This window comes from Hevea brasiliensis, chromosome 9, assembly GCF_030052815.1.
Source record: "Hevea brasiliensis isolate MT/VB/25A 57/8 chromosome 9, ASM3005281v1, whole genome shotgun sequence".
Taxonomy (NCBI): domain Eukaryota; kingdom Viridiplantae; phylum Streptophyta; class Magnoliopsida; order Malpighiales; family Euphorbiaceae; genus Hevea; species Hevea brasiliensis.
The window spans coordinates 72841105-72861238 of record NC_079501.1 but is presented as its reverse complement, the minus strand read 5'-3'; the positions used below and the strand labels follow the sequence as shown (position 1 = coordinate 72861238).

At 27.7% G+C, this 20134-nt stretch overlaps 2 protein-coding genes across 3 annotated transcripts; both read right to left on the bottom strand.

Moving 5' to 3' along the window:
* Nucleotides 1–826: 826 nt before the first annotated feature.
* Nucleotides 827–5162, bottom strand: LOC110647370 (calcineurin B-like protein 3). Of its 2 annotated transcripts, XM_021801167.2 has the most exons (10): nucleotides 4952–5161; nucleotides 3314–3388; nucleotides 3077–3222; nucleotides 2595–2677; nucleotides 2282–2341; nucleotides 2062–2170; nucleotides 1855–1907; nucleotides 1670–1750; nucleotides 1465–1577; nucleotides 827–1325 (listed from the first exon to the last, which is right to left on the bottom strand). In XM_021801167.2, exons 3-10 carry the CDS (start codon nucleotides 3189–3191, stop codon nucleotides 1268–1270), a joined length of 672 nt encoding a protein of 223 aa, XP_021656859.1. In that variant the 5' UTR covers nucleotides 3192–3222; nucleotides 3314–3388; nucleotides 4952–5161; the 3' UTR covers nucleotides 827–1267. The 2 variants fall into 2 exon arrangements, with proteins under 2 accessions (XP_021656859.1, XP_021656862.1); XM_021801170.2 differs by lacking the exon at nucleotides 3314–3388 and having other exon boundaries at nucleotides 4952–5162.
* Nucleotides 5163–13478: 8316 nt separating this feature from the next.
* LOC110673869 (heat shock cognate protein 80) lies at nucleotides 13479–16799 on the bottom strand. The gene is made up of 3 exons (XM_021837103.2): nucleotides 16510–16799; nucleotides 15603–15744; nucleotides 13479–15494 (listed from the first exon to the last, which is right to left on the bottom strand). The coding sequence occupies exons 1-3, from the start codon at nucleotides 16630–16632 to the stop codon at nucleotides 13660–13662; spliced, it is 2100 nt and encodes a 699-aa protein (XP_021692795.2). The 5' UTR covers nucleotides 16633–16799; the 3' UTR covers nucleotides 13479–13659.
* Nucleotides 16800–20134: the final 3335 nt, after the last annotated feature.

Here is a 20134-nt window from a genome sequence, read left to right as displayed (position 1 = left end):
TTAGGTAGACTTTATCTTATCAAGTTATTGTATTGATAATGTATAAATTATTTATTACATGTGAATACAATTAACCCTCATCTCAAACCTCATGGTATTAGAGCTTGCACAATAAATTTCATGGCAGCATCAAATTCTTTAACTCCTACACCAAATTCTTCCACTACTTAGTCTTTTGCCATCAATTCAAAAATAATTATGATCTACTCAAATATTAAAATATATCTCTCTATATAATAAGGTTATTTTAATAATTTTCATACTTTACCTTATATTTACATGCCTTCTATCCAAACAATATAGGTTACTAAACCAATCATTTACTATATACTATACATTTTTTCCAAACATGATAACATTATAAAATCTTACCTTACATTACTTTTAACTTACTTTAAAAAAACCATTCTCGCCTTCTTGCACTCCTCCCATGCGTAGTGTGAGTTGTTGTGAAACCTGTTATTTGTCGACCTTTGAAAGTCTAACAACTGAAGAAGAGAATCACAACCGATGAACCAAACTGAAAATATTTGATTTAATTGATGTTTCAATTTTTTTAATTTCGATTTGATTTAAAACTGATTGCACACCTCTAAACCTAATTCTTCGCATGCCTTGGAGGAAACCCAAACAAATTAGATTATCTATTTGAAAAAGTAAACAAATTTGATGATTTGAAAAATTCATGGGTATTAAACACCCCCAACAATTCATGAGATCCGATCAACCTTTTTCGATATTGATTTTCATTTCAATGGCGGAATATATATATATATATATATATCCTAAATTACAAATAAAATCAACAATAATTAGAAAAAAAATATAGATGATAATAACTCATCAATGGATTTGAACTATGGGGCACCAATAGTCAGGAATGTATTTATCAAAGGGTTGCTGACTATGAGCACAGAGCACTTACAACGGCGAGAGGCTAATTCACAGCACATACATCTGCTTCCACAACAAAACATGATCCTAAACACGTCACATGGAAACCACACCACTGTCTTTAACCCCTTTAACGAACAAAAAAATAAAACAGACCTTCAGCGATTATGAGACCAAAAGAAAACAAGGAAATGGTCAATCATTGAATAAAAATATACACAACCAAGAACTTTCAAAAGAACAACCAATACAATGCATGAAGAAACTCTCTCTCCCTCTCTCTTGCCCTTTGCATGTGTGAGAGCCATTTTTGTTCATGAAGAAACAGGCCATGATTAACAAATTTTATTGAACTTGATGGCAAATCTCAAGTTTACATGTCATCAACTTGTGAGTGGAACACAAAGCTTGGGAATGTAGTGGTAATATCCCTGTTCAGTGGAAAAAATAAGGGTCAAAGCATGCCACTTGCCAGTTTTGTCATGAAAAATATATCCATATATATTATTTTGTTATTTCCAATAGCAGTTTAAGTTTAGCAAGCAAATCCCATTGGATTTTCGAACTCACTTGAGATACTGAAGAGTCATATTTTTCAGAAGAGATGGATGGCGCAGAACAAGGCTTCTCCACTCTTCCTTGTCAATCTTGCCGTCATGTTTTGTATCAGCTTCCTCAAAAGTCTGAAACAAGGCTCCAAAATTCAGGGAAAAAACAATATATATATATATATATATATATATAAAGGAAACACTGAATTAATCCGAAGCGGCACCTTGTCAATTATACTTTCAATGACGTCATCTGAAAGGTTCATACCAGATTCAGCTAGAGTAGCAACTACCATTTGTTTCACCTGCGTAATCAAATGTAGGTACCGTCAATCAAATAAATAATGAACATCTGACAGTTCACAAATCAAACACTTGAGTCGCAAAATCTTGAAACAATAACACTGACCTCCTGTCTCTCAATGAAACCTTGCTGTTTGAGATCATACAATTGAAAAGAAACTGCAACACCACATCACAAAATAAATTGGAATAAAGCACCAAGAAGTAAAGCCTGATTTCATCATCCTAGCATGATAAACCAACAATAGATGTGCTCAACTCAAGCAATACGAAAGAATTTATGATCTGGGAAAATTGTCAATCTCAAACATACATTCAATCTTATCATCAATGGGGGCATTTGGATGAAAAACAGAGAGGGCACGAGCAAACTCTTCAAATCCTAGGATCCCATTGTGTTTTGTATCAAACAAATCAAAGACCTGCAATCAATACACAAATGCAGAGACAGCAGCAGATAGTCCATTATTAGAATGAATAATTATTCTAATACAATTGGAAGTAAATTTTGATAAATACAAGTGAAAAAGTACCCGATCGGCAAATAAACTCTCTTTTTTGTTTGTCTTGAACAATGCCAATTGAAACTCCTCCTGTAACATGGGGTTGAAGAAAAAAGCAGATAAAATTGTCTGAATAAATTAAAAAAAAGCAGCATGTAAACAAAGAAAATAAAACAAAAAATATTAGGATTTTGGGGGGGGGGGGGGGGGTGTGGGTGGGTTGTGGGGTGGGGCCGGGGCAGGGGCACCATTATATTTACATGAATCTAAACAATCAAACATGCCAAACAAGCTTGTAGCTGAAGTAAAAAAAATTTATAGAGTACGATAAAAGCAAGCAAACCTTGTTGATCAGTCCGTCATCAATCACGGCGCTGCTGATCTTCTTAAAGAGCTCATACAGTGCCTCTATTTCACTCACACTAACTGCACCAAAAATTAGCAAAGCAACAATCATCAATGGAAATATAAATATACCAAAGTGGTTATGGAAAACATAAAATAACAAAATCTCTTATCTTTTATATATGGGTAGATGAAAGAAGAATTATTACAATAAGTAAATATTTGTATGATTAAACTGAATCAGATGAGACATTCTGCATATTACTGTTTCTAATAAATGCTTTTTCTTGCAAGACTTCCATAATCAAGAAACACATAGGTATGGTTGGCAGGAAACATAACTGTAGAAAAACACAGACCAAAATACATGGCCTGTAATCTAAACATTACACAGAAAGAACTAGAAATTAAAAGGATGCTACCAGTTGAATAAAACTAAAAATTAACAATATTATCATAAACAAGAGGTCAGTAGCATACACACGGTCTCCCTGGCAAGACGTTCAGGGTCTTCAAGGCCTCTTGATTGTTTGTATAAATCAAGATCAAAACACCGCAATAGGGAAGCAATGAATCCCTCTATGCACTGCAACATGATATTCTATGCAAATCAAAACACTCCATACCTGTGCAACACAGAAAAACAGCTTGAGATATGCTCTTCAGGTCACTATATGTAAAGAAAAAGCCCATATGCAAGCATTGAACAGAATGAACCTGTTAACCATTTCCCACTTCTGCACCAAGAACAAATTCCAACACTTACAAAAAAAGGAGTACTCAATAGTATATCTGTTTCACAAATGAAATTAAAATATGATAGTAATTAAGGATTCTTAAAGACATGGTTAATCACAAAAAGAATATTAAAAAGCCGAAAACAAGAAAGAAAGAATGTCAACCCAGTGTTTTGATCAAGAGATGATAAACTGATCATTAAAGGAAAGAAAAGCACCCAACATTCAAAACGATGGCAAACATTTTGTGTTTCTCTATAGAACAAGGAAACATTTGTTAAATCATACGTTGTGTTATATATGAAGGCAGCACAGCATAAATATTTACACTCACTAAAGCACAGTATCTGACTTTCGTTGACAAAAAAAAATGGAAAGCATGCCTTGCAAGACAAATTAAACATTTTTTTTTTAATATGTTTAACTGAAATGTTCCAAGAATTACACCAAGCAACAAACAAAATAGCCCCAGACATGAATGTTTAAAGCATAAAAGCATTAAAAAGGAAAAATTCAACCAAAGATAATGTTACTCAAAGAAGAACTATTCAATGAAAATGTCATGTATGCCTAGGCGAAACACTGGCTAATTGTATGATTAAATACCTATTACTAACTTGGATGGATGATCTATGAGACTAGAGGCACCTTGCAGAACCCAAATAAGGCTTCAGGACATGCATGCGTAGTCATTAAAGAATCACTACTCCAATAAAAATTGAAAAGACAGAAGCCCCATTAAAGTAAAGTTTTCTACATCTTGCAATTCTTTTCCTTTTTGTGTCATCAAGGCAGGATGTCAGATCAGATGGCAGAAAACTGCATCCATGGAGCAGTACTCTAACCACCAAGCTGAACCCACTTGTTATCCGATAAAACTAGCGACATAGTTATTATGACCCTCCATCTGAAGCATATAGAAAGCTCACTAGCAATGCTCAGCACTTCACAACAGTCCCAAACAGGCATGTAAATCTAGTTCACAAGCACCCTCTGATTCTGCAATTCCAACAATCATTATCCTTAGCTCCTCGCAACACCCTACATGAGAGAGCGCTTGTAAACTAAATGTTCCTTGACTAGGCTACATATTAGTTCCACGGTTCTCTATATAAACTTTTAAAAAATTCAAGACTAAATCTAGATTTCTCTCCACCAAAAAGAAAAAAAAAAAAAAAGAAAAAGAAAAAGAAAATCTGTAGTTCCAAGATGCAGTTCATTCCCATATATAAAAGTAGCCAGTCTAATCTTGAAACTTAACTAAGGCAATTAAACAAATCCAAAATCCCAATAGATAGAGCAACAACTATAAACTTATAGAACCATCCAAACAATTCCAAAATCAGATCAAAATTAGATACAAGATCACATAAACAAAATTAAACATATACATATATCAATAAACTTAAACGTGGCAACATATATCAGTATCAAAGATCTATCAACATCAACAAAATCAACCTTATGAACATTAAAAAAATTTAAAAAAGAAAAAAGAAAGCGCAACCATCCGTTCAGATGCCAAGAAAAAACAGGAAAAAATTGGAATTAAAAAGGAGGTGATGATGATATGTTGTGAGATTCCAAGATTTTCTTGCCTTTTCTTGTTTTCCCTTACCTATAAGCTTTCAGCTTTCTCGGGAAACGAACAGAAGATTCCAACTACAAAACAGCCCTCTCTTCGAGCGAGCGACAACAAAAATCAATAGAAGTTGAAGGTCCTGCAGAGAGAGAATGTTTTTGAGGTATCTTTATATTTTGATTTTTGACAAAAATAAAAATGGGAAAAATATTCCAAAAAGAGTAATTTACGAGATGATGGTGACTGGGAATGCGATAGAGATTTTGGTTTTGCATTGGGAATTTTATAAGAGCAATTTACGACGTCGTTTCTTTCTTTTTTTTTTTCAATTAGAATTAGAATTAATAATGATACATACTTATACATATCACGAATCTACATTAACCAAAAATATATGATTGATGTTGTACTTTCCTTCTTTATTTATATAAGACAAAACCAAATAATTGAACAAATTATTAAAAAAAAAAAAATTTAAGTCATAATTACTCTCTCAATATATTACTCTCTGAATATATGCACTTAACTAACTAATAAATATTATTTTAATTAAAATCATAATAAGCACCACATTGATTATATATACAAATACTCTAATATAAGTCAGAATTTCAAAAAAAAAATATTTACTATAATAGATTGAAAAATATACTAAATTATAAATAAAAATTATTTTTTTAATATAATTAATTTGAGATTTAAATTTAAAATTTTATGATTTTGAAAATTAATATAATATTATTGAATTATTTGGTTTGAATAATTATACTTGGTTTGCCTTACATTTATTTTATTTATTTTTATTCATATTTTTCATTGGTAATTTAACTTCTTTGATTAGGTTAAAATAAAATATACTTTAAAACTTCATGAGTAGAAGATCATAATTTCAAATATTCTTAACAATAACAAAAGTAAAATATGCATCATATGCTTAAGGTAAATATGTAATTGAGCATGAATCAAAATTCATTTTCCCACTTTTCGCTCTTATTAATGGTGAATGTCTTGTTAAATTGTCATGCTTCATGAGGTACATTATCAACCTTTTCTCTTGGTGAAAGAAATTTTAACTTTTTTTTTTATCTCTATTTAAAAAGTGTTATATCACTTTCATATTTTAAAATTGGCCTAACTGTTAAAAAAATGTAAAATATTAATTATAATTTTTTTTTATTAATTTTAGTCTAATTTTAAATTTTTATATTAATTATAACTTAAATTTAAATTTAAATTTATAAATACTTATATAATTATTGATGTAATTAAAATATTATTATTTTATAAATTATCGTTAACATAGTGATTGATGCAGTAAAAATATTATTAATATATTACTGTTAAAATAACACAAAATTTAATAATAAAAAAATTAAATATTTTTTATTTTTATTAATTATAGATAATTTTATTTGATTCATTTAATTATAATTAATGGATTAATTTTAATTTAAATTTAAAAAAATTAATATTTTATTAAAAATTAAAATTTATATAGCTTAATATAATAAAAAAATTCCTCCCTTTTTTCTCATATTTTCTTTTTTAAATATATTTAAGAAATTTATTTATAAAAATAATAAAATTTTATTACTTTTATTAAAAATTATAAATTCTTGTAATGATGGCATTAATAAAAATAATCCCTAATTTATCAAGTATATAATTAATAATTAACATATGGGTACATATATACACACGTGAACGAGAGAGAAAACTTATAATCGCATTAAATTATTCTCAAATTGTTTTTATAATATTTATAATATTAAAAATTTTATAAATAAGCTAAAATATTATTAAAAAATTATAAAAAATGCATTATTTAACGGTAAAGAATAACAGTTCTACCATAACTTTAACTTGGAGACATGATGTGCTTGTGCAGTACAATCAATCACTTTGACTCTAAACAGATAAATAATATGTTATTATTTAAAAAAAATAAATATTTTCTCTCTTTGATTTTAAATAAATAATTTAAGTAATTATTATTTCCTATTGAGATAGAGTCATATTAAAGAATCCCTAAATTTTTATCTAATTTTAAGTCATATTAAAAAATCCTTAATTTTTTATTTAATTTTAATTTTTTAAAACTAATTTTAATTGTTATTAAATAATAATTATTTTTTATTGAAACATGAAGTCATATCAAAGAGTTTCAAGTAAAAAATATACTTTATTTTCTTTTGATTAGAAATGTACTCGAAATTTTATCAAAAAATTTAATAATTAGACACTAATTAATATATTTTTTAATTTAAATAAAATTATTCTACCGTTACAAGGAAACTTAAGTATAGTGAAAGTTAAAAACTAAGTAAAAAAAGTTGATAACTACAAAGAAATTTATAAAAGAAAAGTAGGAATTAATGCTCAAATTCATGAAGAAAGGAAATTTTGCTTATCAAATATTATTATGAAAATGTAATATCTAAGGGTCATTTTTAATTTCATAAAACACAATATTAATCATGTATAGTTTATATATTATCTAATTATTCCTTGTATAAAGCGAAATATTATGGCCCATTGTCAATCAAACTAGCAAAAATTTGTCATCATTGCCCAAAATACAAGAAATAAGAAAAAATAAAACTTATTTTCAATTTTAACCTTCACACACACATATATATATATATATATAATTTATTTGATTACAAATTTATTTAAAATAACTTTATGTGAATTCTATTATATTTATACTTTAGAATAATTCTTAATTGGATCATCCAATTTTCACTCAACTCTTTTTCTTTATAATTTCTAACTGATAAACAATCTCACTGTATTTTATTGAGGTTTTAAATGGACTGGCGACGGTTGATCCTATTATTTTATTTTGATTCCTATAAATCCATTATTAATTCGTCATAATGAACGAAAAATCAAGTTTCAACGTCTTTTGAGCTTTTAAATACGTCCTACCATGAACGATTGACAAGTGGGGAGAGAGAAATAAGATAGAGAAGAAAGAGAAAGAGAGAATTATATTTTTAATAAATATAATAATATTTTTTTAATCTAAATTTTGATTAATTTGTTGAGTTAGACAATATTGCATTAATTTCAGAAATTTAGCATAAATTATAAAATTAAAATATTTAAATTGTTATGTAAATTTGCACAAAAAAGTTTAAATTTTAGGTGTAATTGTATAAATAAAAATAATTATGAGCTATATAAACTATTTGATATATGTACAATACATGTATTGTCAATTTCATTCGTACTTTTAACCATATCTAAAGGTATAAATGAGGTAGTATATTTATTAATGAAAATATTAAATATTAATAATAATATAAATTAAAATTTTAATTTTATTATAAAAATATTTTCTTTTATATTAGAAGTCATGTTAAAATGCTATTTTTAATTATATTATATAGATGACATGATGATTAATATCTTAATTTACTAGGATTTGTTTTCTTTTTTCTAACATGGTCTACGAGTTTATGCATTATCTAAAATTATTTTGACATAATTAAATTACAACTCATTGTTATGTTTTGTGATTTTAATATTATCTTAATTTTAAAAATAATATGAGTAATCCAAACTTTCCAATAAAGTTTAAATATGAAATATCTATTTTATTAAGTACTTTAAAAAAAATATCTATTTTATTTAAAGAATAATTTCAAAAACACAATAAAATCAATAAAGTTAAATTTTTTTTTAAAAGAGATATTTTTTTACGCAATAAGTTAATTAAATAATTAAATTTCTATCAATAATGAAAATAAATTGTAAAGAGAAACAAAGTATTAAAGCTAATATTATTGTAAAATAAGTGTAAATTTTATCATTCATTCAATGCAGTGATAAGTAATTTTGAGAATAAGAGAATTTACATTAACTAATTAATTTATTTTTTTAATATTTAGTTTAAAACCAGTGTTAAAAAGTGTTAAAAAAAAAGGAAAATATAGTACAATTTAAAAAAAATTAAATATGATAACACGTTAATTATATTTTACACTATAAAATATTTAATACTTTATTTATATATAAATTAATTATAATTTATAAATATGATGATTTTCAATGTATTTCACATTATACAAAACTGTGATAAAAATTTAAATATCAATATTTTGATAAAAATAAAATTTTTATGAGCCAATAATAAATTATAGACATACATATAATACACATGACGTAAAAAGGGTTTATGAAAGGATATATATATATATATATATATATATATATATATATATATATATATATATATATAAAATAAATTCTCTAATACAAATCATACATGCATCATATTAATAGATAATGTATATGAAAATCAATTTTAATTGTTTCATTATGATTATCAGTTTAAGAAGATATAAGTGATATTGTTTCACTTATTTTTATTATTCATTACTATAAGAATGTATATTTTAAAAAAATTATGACAAAACTTGTAGTTATAATATTTAATTCTAAATATAATAATTTACATGAAAAATTTAAATTAATAGTCATGATATATAATTGTCAAAGAAAATAAAACTACCATAATTCAAAATATTATTTTACAATTTTAATATAAATCACATAAAATAATAAATATGAAAACATTTTTATTATATTGCATTAATTAAATTATAATATTTATTATTGTAAATATTTAATAATTTAGTTTAATTTAATTTAGTCCAAATTTAAAATAATAATAATAATATGTGAGGTAATTTTTCACATCTTTTTATATTTTTAATGTTAATTAATTATAATTAATTTTAATAAATTATATGAAATTGTAAAATAATATTTTTATATGTTTTAATTTTATTTAATTATAATTATAATTTTTTATTTTAATTAAATATGCAAAAATATAAAACTAATATATATATATATATATATATATATATATATATATATATATATTTAAATTTAGTCAGTTATAATTGTAATTACACTTTTCAAATATAGAATAAAATTAAACATTAAATCAATAATAATAATAATAATAATAATAATAATAATAATAATAATAATAATAATAATAATAAAACATATATTTGATGTTAAGCAACGAAAATCAATGTACTTAAAAGGACAGAGCTTCATCCAATAAAGTCGTCCAGATCAAATAAAAGAAAAATACTCTTTACTGAATCAAAATCATGCCGAGTGCTTGCCTTCAAAATTTTTCAATAAATGCTACATGAAATATTAATCTATTAATTTAGGTTCCATTTGAATTTTAAATAAATTTTTTATTTTGCTAATAAAAAATTTTTCATACAAGTGTCTAAAAACTATAGTATTATGTAGAATTGATACATTTAATTAATTATAGTGAAATGAATTTGAAATAATAAAATAAAAATAATTATTTAAATCTTTAATTTTAAACTTGTATCTATTTTTTTTTTTAGAATATCCAAATAATACATTTGAAATTTTTTAGTTGAGAGGATTTGAGATTTTATTTTCCTCCAAAAAATTATGTAAAGAAATATGGATTTGGGGAAAGAATTTGGTTTATTTTCTAGTATTAGTTTTTTTACAAAAACATGTATTGCATATTTTCTATACTCGTTGTGTATATTAGTAATTTTAATATTTTTATATAATATAATATTATTATGTAATTTTTTATTTTTTATGATATATATATTTTATATTTAGTTGTCATTTTTAGACTAAGTTAATGAAAATGAAAGTATATTAAAAAAATATAAAAGTGAAATTTATTATGAATAATATATTATTATAATATAATTTTATAATTAATGTTTTATAAGTATATAAATTTAATTATTTATTATTTTGTTAATTCATATATTTTTGTGTTAAAATTTTTAATAATAAAGTGTTGAGTTTATCAAGATTAATTAACTTTTAATATTTTATAATTTTTATAAAATATATATAATTAGCATGAAAATTTTAATATTTTTCCAACCCTTTTTAAGAATTTATATATAATAGTAAAATAAATTCAATTTAGTATAATTTCATATAATGTTAATTTTTCTTATTTCTAGTTATTTAAGATTTGATTTTTAATTTCATTTATTAAAATTAATTGTGAACACCCACATCAATAAATATCAATATTATTAATTTTTATATGATATATAAGAACTTACATCATTTCATATTTTTTTTATAATATGAAGAAAAATTTTAAAATAAGATTGACAAATATATTGTTTAATTTTTTTATATAAAAAATAAAAAAATTATGTTAATAGAATAAAAAATACTGATATTAGTATATTATTATTTTTAAATGGAATAATTATAGTAAAAAATATAAATAATTATTCGATTTATAGTAAAATATTTTGTTAAACTAACTTATAATGTGTTTTTAAATTAAATTTTTTATAATTATTTTTTTGAAATTAAATTTCAAATTTTAATAAAAGAGTTGTTAAATCCGAAAAAATAAAAATTCTATTAAATGACATAATTATTGTATTCATATAAAAATTGAACTCTTTTTATATAAATATCAATTTGTATTTATATTTAATTATAAATTTATTAAATTAAAATAATAATTCTATATTCAAAGTATTATTTTTAATTCTTTTTATATGTATTTACTATTTACCATATTGCAATAAATTTATAATATTAAAAAATTATTTTTTTATATATACATATTAATATTTTTAAATTTTTAATAATATACCATTTTAAAATAAAAAAATTAATATAGTCAAATTTTTAAATAATATATATTTATCTATTTAAATTTTTTTACTCATATATATAATTTATTTTTTATGCTTAATTATATATTATTTAAAAATTTTAAATTCATATAATTTTATTATACATTACATATTATGATTAATTTTTTATTTTTTGTAAATCAATGAATATTAAATTTTTTATAATATTTTTTTCGCTGTTTATATATATTGCTGGTTTATATATCATTGCAATAATTAAGAATTTTATAAATATATCTATAATTAAAAATATAAATTTATTTTATATGAAATATTTTTTAAAAAAAATTAAAATAAAAGAAAATTTTAAAAAAATAGAAATTATTATTTCTTAACGATATATCTAAGAGACCTATAATGACATGGAACAAAACTAAAGTCCTTTCATGTTCTCGAGAATCACAATAGATGGTGTTGGTTTCTAGATGTTGATTGCATAGATTAGTACTATTTCTTACTAGTTCTTCTCTTAGATTTTCTACTTCAAGTCTATCAGTTAAATTAATGCATAATAAATAAAAAACAACACGCTCAATATAAATAGACATAAGTAAACATAATTAATAAAGAGATTTCTGATACACAGAGTCCCTATTTAGGGCAAATACAGAGCATACTTATCGTAGTATAATGAACAATACTATGGAACAGTATTTAAATAGTAATACTTACAGAGCTGCAGTCATCGTCCCAACCAGTAGGGGTAATGGATGAGCTTGGTATGTTTGTAGATGGTGGAGAAGAATAGTAAATTCAGTAATCGTACTTACCAGATGGTTGTCTAAGAAGATCCACAGTAGTCAAGGATAGTGTTTTAAGTTCTTGGTTAAGTTTTTTTGCTTGATTAATTAAAACATCTATCTCATTACTAACTCGAGAGAAAGCAGATTGAGATTGAGAAAATACCATATATTTTATTTATAAAACAGCATACACTTAAAATAAAACAGAAGGCAGAATGGAGAAACTTAGAATAAAAATTTTTATAGAGAAAAATTTAATATATATATATATATATATATATATATATATATATATATATATCACAAAATTCAAATAATAAAAAAATGAAATCATATAATATATTTTATTTTCCCTTTTTTGCTTAAATCAAACCCAAATTGTTTGCCAGAAAAGAGACTTGGTTTAATTGATCCATGAAAAAAATTTAATAGCAGCAGGTGTTTGGAGCAACACATAAAGCAAGGTGAAGTAACACTCGCTCTTGTGAAAGCAGGAGCTAATATCATTCAATAGAACGATAATGAATGGCAAATTGATGAATGATTGGAAAATCACTTGTCAATACGTGGCTAAAATTTAATGTGATGAATTCGTCCATATATTGAACACCAAAACTATTTTACATCATTACGAAATTTAATAATAATTTTAATATATTTATTCATAATCATATAATTTATCTATTCTCCATTCTTAATGATTAGCTGTTAAGACTTTCTTTGATTCTCTGAAGGTCAAGTCAAGTCAAGCTCCAGAGATGTCGAAACACCTTTAGACGAAGAGTTTCAGTACAACACGTCTCCAGAGAATTGATCTCCTAACTTCTCTATTTTTTATTGTTCGAAATTTGAGCATCAAAGCATACCTTGCTTCATTTGGAAACATAAAACAAAAGCCTGAGGCGGCGAGAAAACCGACATTTATTCCTTTGTTGTGTGTGCTTCAAATTGTTCATTCTGAAGACTCGAGCTTTTTTTTTTATTATTTGTTTTTCATTTTCGCTAAAGCCCATAAAAAATAGGTCACCTTGTAAATGAAGTTGGGGGTTTTGGCCCTTTCAATGCAAATGAATTACCGTTAAAAAAAATATATAATAATGACTTGACAAGCGAGAGAAATTCGCTGAACTTAACTGCATATCAGAGATAATATTTCAAATCTAGAGAAAAAAAATTGGAAACCATCTAAAGAAAGTTCCAAAACGCTATCAAAATATCAGTACTACATCACCATATGATTTTTTTGAAAAAAAAGTAGCCACCGATTGAAAAGCTAATCAGAAATGATAAGTCTAAAAGCTTAATCAACTTCCTCCATCTTGGAACCCTCAGCATCTGCATCAGCTTCCTCCAGGGCAGGCATGTCAGCATCTCCCTCACCAGCATCCTCATCAATGCTCAGTCCAAGCTTCAACATCCTGTGGATCCTGTTGCCGAAGGTATTTGGGTCATCAAGGCTGAAACCAGATGTGAGAAGAGCAGTCTCGAATAGCAGCAGCACAAGATCCTTCACTGACTTGTCATTCTTGTCAGCATCAGCTCTCTTTCTTAGTTCGTCCATGATGGGATTTTCAGGATTTATCTCCATGGTCTTCTTGCTGGACATGTACCCAGCCATGCTGTTGTCCCTCAAGGCTTGTGCTCTCATAATTCTTTCCATGTTGGCAGTCCACCCATACTCACCAGTGACCAAACAGCAGGGCGAATCAACAACACGGTCTGAGACCACAACCTTTTCTACTCTGTCTCCCAACACATCCTTGATGACCTTGCAGAGACCCTCAAACTTCTGCTTCAGTTCTTCCTTCCTCTCCTTCTCATCTTCACTTTCATCAATTTTCAAACCTTCCTTGGTTGCAGAAACAAGCTTCTTGCCCTCAAACTCCTTGAGCTGACCAACAGCATACTCATCAATAGCATCAACCATAAAGAGGACTTCATAGCCCTTCTTCTTCAACTTCTCAAGGAATGGGGAGTTTTCAACTGCCTTCTTGCTTTCACCAGTTATGTAGTAGATATCATTTTGGCCATCCTTCATTCTGGTCACGTAGTCCTTGAGACTGGTCATCTCATCACCACTCTTGGTGGAGTGGTATCGAAGTAATTCAGCAAGCTTAGACTTGTTTTGGGAGTCCTCATGGATGCCTAGTTTGAGGTTCTTAGAGAATGCCTCATAGAATTTGTTGTAATCTTCCTTGTTCTCAGCAATCTCAAAGAAGAGCTCAATGCACTTCTTCACCAAGTTCTTGCGGATAACTTTAAGGATCTTGTTCTGTTGCAACATCTCTCTTGAGATGTTGAGTGGAAGGTCCTCAGAATCAACAATACCCTTCACAAATCCAAGATACTCAGGAATCAACTCCTCACAGTTGTCCATGATGAAAACTCGTCGCACATAGAGCTTGATGTTGTTGGGCTTCTTCCTTGTGTCAAACAAATCAAAAGGAGCCCTCTTGGGAGCAAAAAGGATGGCCTTGAACTCGAGTTGGCCCTCCACTGAGAAGTGCTTTACAGCCAAATGCTCCTCCCAATCATTTGTAAGGCTCTTGTAGAAAGCAGAATACTCTTCCTTTGAGATTTCCTCTGGCTTCCTCATCCAGATTGGTTTCTGCTTGTTCACCAATGACCACTCATGGGACAGCTCCTTGATCTTCTTCTTCTTCTTTTCTTCCTTCTCTTTCTCCTCGTCAACATCCTCAACCTTCCCTTCCTCATCTTTCTTCTCCTCCTCATCCTCATCATCTGAGATCTCCTTCTCAATAGTCTTCTCAATCCAGAGCTCTATTCGATAGCTAATAAATTCAGAGTGCTTCTTGATCAGGTCCTTAAGGCGGCCCTCCTCAAGGTACTCAAGTTGGTCCTCCTTAAGGAAGAGTGTAATTTTTGTACCTCTACCAAGGTTCTCGCCAGAGTTATCTCTGGTGACAGTGAAGGACCCACCAGCCTGGGACTCCCAGACGTACTGTTCATCATCATTGTGCTTGGAGGTCACAATGACCTTCTCGGCAACCAAGTAAGCTGAGTAGAAACCAACACCAAACTGCCCAATCATACTAACATCTTCTCCAGCAGCCAAGGCCTCCACAAATTCTTTGGTACCAGACCTTGCAATTGTACCAAGATTGTTCACCAAATCTAACAGGACAACAAATTGAGACAATTAGTGACAGTAAATATCAGGAAATAATCTACAAATGACAAAATCAACACATTGAAACAGATAGTTCCACCATCAACACCTACCAGCCTTGGTCATCCCAATACCACTGTCAATGATGGACAATGTGTTGTTAGTTTTGTCAGGAATAATATGGATGAAGAACTCAGGTTGAGCATCAAGCTTGCTCTTGTCTGTCAAACTCTCAAATCTGATTTTGTCCAGAGCCTGAAATAAAAGAGCAAAAATACAAATAAGCATAACGTATTCACATAACTAAATATTAATAAGGGGATCAATCAACCAAACAGACTTCAACCTTCAAAATCCACCAACACAATTGTATTTATATCTACAAACAAGATAAACATAAAGGAAAAGCATTATTAAATGACATTCACATAACTGCAATAAACAAATGAGTGACCAAAGGGATAAAGAAATGGCATAACCCTCAACATGGAGGTTGAAGAAATATTCCAAAGTACTTTAAATCAAGTCAAATATATATATATAAGAAAATTGTCCATTCACAGCTCAAAGATAATAATATATAACTCTAACTAGCTTCAGATTACACATTGCAAACCCTAACTCATAAGATTAAAACGAAAGCTAACATAATAATCATAAAACTAAATTAGAATCCACAAAAAATAGCATATTATTTGCTTTATTTTTTTTTAAATTATGTGAAATGTCCAGCAAATGAAATTCCGGCATTTCAGGACAACTTAAAGAACTCATCAGCATATGCATATAAAAATCGAAAGAACAGACACAACACATTCACGGATACTGATAAAGAAAATAAATCTCAGGAACCAAACACTAAAAACACCTTCAATCGATAAAAAGTCTATTCAATTTTAAGTAAGAAAAACAAACAGATAATCGTATTCATCGCTGCTAAAATCTATAACAGAATAAGAAGCATATAAACGAAAATAAATCAAAGATCGACAGAGAGAGAAAGAGAGGAGAGAGCCTTACATCGGAGGCATTGCTGATAAGCTCACGGAGAAAGATCTCCTTGTTGCTGTAGAAGGTATTGATGATCAAACTCAGCAGCTGATTGATCTCGGCCTGGAAAGCAAACGTCTCTGTCTCTGCCATTGCTTATCGATTACTGTATTCTACAGATCTAATATCAAAGACCTAAGAAAAAGGGACGTAGAATCTGATAATGAGAGGCAAGGAGAATGAGTCTGCAAAATTGGAGAAAATGTAGTTTATATAGAGAGCTTTGCTAGGGTTTCTGGATCCTTCCATTTCCCCATATTTTTTCTTCATTTTTTAATTTTTTATTTTTGGATATTTGATTAGGTAACCCGCTGGAAAATGCGTTGGAGAAATTGTGATGTGAACCGATTGGGAGGGACTATGCCACGTGGACGAGGGAACGGGAAGATACGTTTCTTTCGGAAGCAGCTCCAGAGGTTTTCGTTGGCCAATCAGATTGTCCATTTGACGAATTATTCTTTTAATTCCGTTGACTAACTGGACAAATCCTCTCTCTCTGTAACCAAGTGTTGTCAATACTCATATAGGGGAAATTTTGTGGGTTACCAAAGAAAATTTTGGTTTTTTTATTTAATTTATAGATTATTATCACTATTAAACCACTATTAAATATATTAATTTTTTTCAACGAAAAATACATTAATATTTTTTATTTAAATAAATTAATATTGATTTATTTAATAATAAAAATAATAAAATTTAAATTATGAGTATATATATTTTTTAAAATCTCAAATTGAACTTAAAAATTATATCAAACTATTTAGAATTACATCAAATTAAATTTATTTTATTATTTTAATTTTTTATTAAAATCGAACTAAAAATATACCTGCCCATACTAAGCCAAGATCAATTTTATACATATACATATTTTTACTTTTTATATATTATATATGTAATATTCTTATTGTAGCAATTACGTACATTCTACTGTTCCGATGATCGGTGTCGGTCCGAACAGTTAGAACGTCTAGAAAAATAATTAGACTAGAGTGAGGAGTCATAAATAACTCAATTATTAATAAGAAAAATTTAGAAAAAATTTTAGAAATAAAATACAACCAAGTTAAATGAGCCGGTGCCCTAGCGATGGGTAACCTTGTGGGAAGTTGCTGTTCTCGCAACTAGGAACCCTAGACCTAGGAGAAAATTCATAAAATAATTTTTGAGACTCCAGAGAAGATTCATTGAGGTTTCTATGATATTAGAATGCCAAGAAAAGGTTTAGAAAAATTTTTCAATCGGTACAGACAATTTTGATCTGTTAAGCCAAACGGAGGGCATTTTGGTCATTTCGCCTTCAGAGGTGATTTTTGGCCGACTTGTCTAGTTAAGTAAATAATTATTATGACACAAAATGTGAATAAACATTACTAAAAATTAAATTGAAAATGAGTAGAGAAGAAAAGAAAAGAAAATGAGAATAAATGTTAATTTTGACATCATATGATATCATTTAAAGGAATTCTCACCAATCACATTAAAGCATCACTTAAGTAAGTAATAAAAGAAGATAAATAACACCAAAAAAAGGAAAAAACAATAATAAAAGAAGATAAATAACACCAAAAAAAGGAAAAAACAATCTGTTTCTTCACCAAATTAAAGATCAGCTGTCTCCCTCTTCTCCCATAGCCAAACCTCCATGAAAGCTCCACCAAAGCTTTATAACTCACCAAATCTCACCCCAAAAACCCTAAACACCCTTCACAAAAATTAACCCCCACATCAAGAGCAAAGTTTTGATTATCATAAAGTGAAGAAATTCTATGGTTTATACAAGCCAATAAAGAGACCAAAGAGGTTAGTGCATGTTAATTACTTAATCTTGTTTATTTCTTAAAACTTAGTTTGAATATGAACAAATAATTAAGAAATTAAGATAAATCATGTGTGAAATTGAGAATGGAATTTTGGCCAGCTTTATGGGAGTGGCAGTTGATGGTTTTGATGGATTTAAAATGGCTTAGAAATGGTGTTGATGTGTAGACAAAAATTTGAAATGGATTAGTATGCCTAATTAACATGTGTTGTGTGAACATTGAATTTGAGCTAGGGTTTGGACACAAAAACTTGGATCTTATTCATGTGTTGGTGAATGAAAGTTTAAATGGTCAATTAGTGACCATTTGACTGTGTATGATAAAGAATTGAAGTGAGTTGTAGCTTGGGATTTGAGTTTGGCTAAGCTGCCTTGGGTGACTTGCAGGTTTGGATGTGAGTCCAGCCTGTTTGGACAGCAATAACTTGAATTGTAGAGGTCCAATTGGTGCAAGGACAATTAGACATTAAACTAGACACATAATGGCACAACTTTGGTGAAGAAACCATGCCTATAAAACCAAACCAAGTGGACCAAAAGCTTGCCCTAATCCGGGTGACCTGCAGTCTGTTTCTGCAGAATGACCAAATGAACAGTGTTTGGTCATTTGGCCATAACTCAGTGTAGAAAGGTCCAATTGATCTGAAATTTTACCACCAACAAGCTGAGATATAGAGCAACAACTTTCATGAAGAAACCTAACCCAAATTATGACAAGAACATATTCAAAAGGTGAGTTGCAGTCACTATTCATTGCACTGTAGATATGGTCAGTCCAGAAATTCTGGACAGAATTCCAATCCGGCCAGTTATGGTTTTTGGACTATAACTTGAGCTACAAAACTCCAAATGGAGTAATTCAAAAAAGGAAATACAACTAGACAAAATAAGGAACAACTTTCATGTCGATCAGTTTGCCAAATTCCCATTGCAAAATTGACCAATAGAATAGTAAAGACAATGCATGAAAACTGAAAATTTTGCCCAATTAACATTAAGCTTGGAAATGTTATTGGCAACCAATACCAACAAATTTTGAATGCAAAATGTGGTATCTTGGAGAACTTAGGTTCAATAAATTTATTATGTATTAAAAAGTCAACAATTTGAGTGAATAGTAATGTGAATAGTAATACAAAGATACAAAGTATAATAACTAAATTGGTAGAGGAAATTAAGGTATGAAATTTGGAATCCATGAAACATTCATGGATTACTTGGAATAGAAATAATAATTTACCTAAATGACTTAATGAACATTTAAGTTATGTAAGTATATAGTTAATATTTATTCCCATTACTAGTAGGTCTAATAAAACATAAGTAATACCACTTGAATATGAAATGACATTAACCTAGATGGATTGTTGAGTATAAATGGGATGAGGTTTACATTAGGATTTATGTTTCCATTACAAATAAGATAATAACACCTTGTATGAGTTATGAATTCACATAAATATTATAATGAATAAATGAATCACATGAAAATATGAATTGAACATTAGTTTTCTTTATAAGAGAAAGGAAGAATGTTTTGAGTACAATGGTACATGAACACCATTGTTGTGAATTGTGATCAATATGAATGATGTAAGGAATATATGAATATTATGATGAATGTATAAATTATGGAATTTGTCATGAAATAATAAAGTCATAAAACACAATATATTAATATTTAATGATATTATGTGCCCTTGTATTGCCTAGACATGTGTGTCAGATTGGATAGATTGACATGCCAATAGGGTATTGTTTTAGCAGTAC